Here is a 2,527-nt window from a genome sequence, read left to right on the forward strand (position 1 = left end):
CCGCCATGACGCGCCTAGACCACAACAGGGCCCTCGCACAGGTGGGGGGGCTCGCGCGCGTGTGTGGGTGTGTGTGTGTTTGTGTGTGCTTGAATATATGTGAGTGTGCGTGTGTGTGTTGCAATGCATGTGTGTGATAGTGTGTGTGCCTGTGTGCGTATATATCTGTGTACATGTGTGTGTGGAAGCGCGTGTGAGTGTAAGCGCTCGTGCATGTCTCACATGCCACAGCGCGCAGGTGTGCTCTTTTGAGTTGGCACCCCCGCCCTCCCACACACTTGCCGCGTCCACTCGCCCAAACACACGACGCGCCAAACACACAACCACGCCACCGCCCCCCCACACACACACAAATACGCTCCTCTCCTCTCAACAAAACCCCGCCCCAGGTCGCGGAGCGGCTGGGCGTCCACGTGACCGCCGTGAAGAACGTCATCATCTGGGGCAACCACAGCAGCACGCAGTACCCAGACGTCAGCCACGGCACGGTGGAGGGCAGGCCGATCAAGGAGGCGCTTGCGGACAGCGCGGAGTGGCTGGAAGGGGAGTTTGTCACCACAGTGCAGCAGCGCGGCGCGGCCATTATCAAGGTGCGGGGTGTTTGGGGTTTTGTGCTGCTGCAGCTGCGCATGGAGGGGCGGCGTCGGGGCCCGGAGCGCGACGCCGGCGGCTGCAGCAGCAGCAGCAGCAGCAGCAGCAGCAGCAGCAGCAGCAACAACAACAGCGTGCGCGTGAGAGGCCTTGGCAGCAGCCAAATCCCTTCGGAGGCGGCGACAGCTTACAGCGCTGCGCGGCGCCGGCAGTCTCCACACACCTCCCTTTCCCCTGAACGCCGGCGTCCTGCCGCGCATCAGGCCTTCCTCCGGCCCCCACTCCCCCACACGCTCCCCTCGCTTATCTCACCCCTCCCCTCCCCTCCCCCTGCCCCCTAGGCGCGCGGCCTGTCGAGTGCTATGTCTGCCGCCAGCAGCGCCTGCGACCACGTGCGCGACTGGCTGCTGGGCACCGCCCCGGGCACCTGGGTCAGCATGGGCGTCTACTCTGACGGCAGCTACGGCCAGCCCGCGGGGCTGGTGTACAGCTACCCCGTCACGACAGAGGCCGGCGGCAAGTGAGCCGGGATGGCCGCCCAGGGTCCAGGGCTGAGGGTGGAGGCTCAGGGTTCAACGTCCCATTGAGGCGCCGCGCGCACGCACGCGCCACACCCTCGTGCCGGCCTGTTGCTTCAACGGAGGAGAGGAGGCGGCGCAGGCTGAGGGGTGTGCAACAAGGTGCACATGCGGCTGCCAGCCTGCCTGTCCTCACGAAGCGATGGCAACCTCGGACTCGTCTATGATCACAGGTGGAAGATCGTCCAGGGGCTGGAGATCGACGCCAAGAGCGCCGAGAAGCTGCGGATCACGGCTGAGGAGCTGTCTGAGGAGCGGGAGCTGGCCCTGGAGTGCATCGCAGAGGCCGGCAAGGCGTGATCTGATCTGATCTGATGTCACGAGATCCGGCACGATCTGGCATGCATCTGAACGCGAGGCCGGGCCAGAACCATTGCTGGTCTGGGGCCAGGGGGTCCTGGGCTGTTGTGGTGTTTTCGGTCTGGTGCCGGCGCAGGCGCCCACAGCGCGTGGCCAGGGTTTGTGCCTGGTTGTCGTACCGCCTGTCCAGCGGCAAAGCAATTGTTTGTGGACGAAGAATGCAATCCCTGGCTCGAGGCCCTTGCTGGCCGTTAGCACATTCCCTCGTCGATTTGTCGGGCGCGCACAGGTGAGGGCGGTCGCAAGCAGTGTCGCACACACAAATTGTGTTGCCGTCGGGCATGAGCTCTGCCCAACACAGACGATGACCCTAACACACAGAATTAAAAGTTGCGCGCCGCCCGGCCGACTGTAACCGAGCCCCATACTCAGCATCACCTCGCTCATGAGTGCCACGTCAGTGTCTGGCTCATGATGTTTTCTACAACCGAGCAGCTGAGCGAGGGCCTGTGCATGACAACACAACAGTTACACGAGCGCCGGGCGCGGCGCGGGGTGGGGCTTCGAGCTAATCACAGGACGTGAGGCCCGCAATGTGCGGCAGCAGGAGCAGCGGCCAGATACGGGAAACAGTTTGTTGGCGTGCCCACCAGGCGGCTGGCCCGTGGTCGCCAGGGGGCAACGAGCGGTCGCATAACAAACCGAGAAGAAGCGGCGACACCACGATCGAAATACAAGGCGGACAACGCGTCGACGCACGCACGGCATAACAGTCGCTCCGGCCGCGTCTGCCCGGCGCCCTCCCCAGATCAGATGCAGTCGCCGTCGAAACCCACGCCCACGCCCGTCGCGCCCCGCCGGATGCTCGCAAATAGCACCGGGCCAGCCTTCCGGCGCTTTTTGCCGCCGCCAGCAGGCGCCTGCTGCGCCTCCTCCTGCGCGCGCTTCTGCGCCAGCTGGCGCTTCTGCGCGTTCTTGCTGGGTGGCTGGTGGGTGACGCGGTAGCCTGGCTCCTCCAGGGCTTCCCTTATGACATGCTGAGACACCCAGAGGCCAAA

General features: G+C 64.9%; 1 protein-coding gene across 1 annotated transcript; it reads left to right on the forward strand.

The window, feature by feature from the left end:
- Positions 1-123: 123 nt before the first annotated feature.
- On the forward strand, positions 124-1,469 carry MNEG_15954 (malate dehydrogenase; the record flags this gene model as incomplete). The annotated part of the gene is made up of 4 exons (XM_014035575.1): positions 124-129; positions 390-731; positions 933-1,111; positions 1,343-1,469. The coding sequence occupies 4 exons, from the start codon at positions 124-126 to the stop codon at positions 1,467-1,469; spliced, it is 654 nt and encodes a 217-aa protein (XP_013891029.1).
- Positions 1,470-2,527: the final 1,058 nt, after the last annotated feature.

This window comes from Monoraphidium neglectum, assembly GCF_000611645.1.
Source record: "Monoraphidium neglectum strain SAG 48.87 unplaced genomic scaffold scaffold05829, whole genome shotgun sequence".
In the NCBI taxonomy this organism is placed as follows: Eukaryota; Viridiplantae; Chlorophyta; class Chlorophyceae; order Sphaeropleales; family Selenastraceae; genus Monoraphidium; species Monoraphidium neglectum.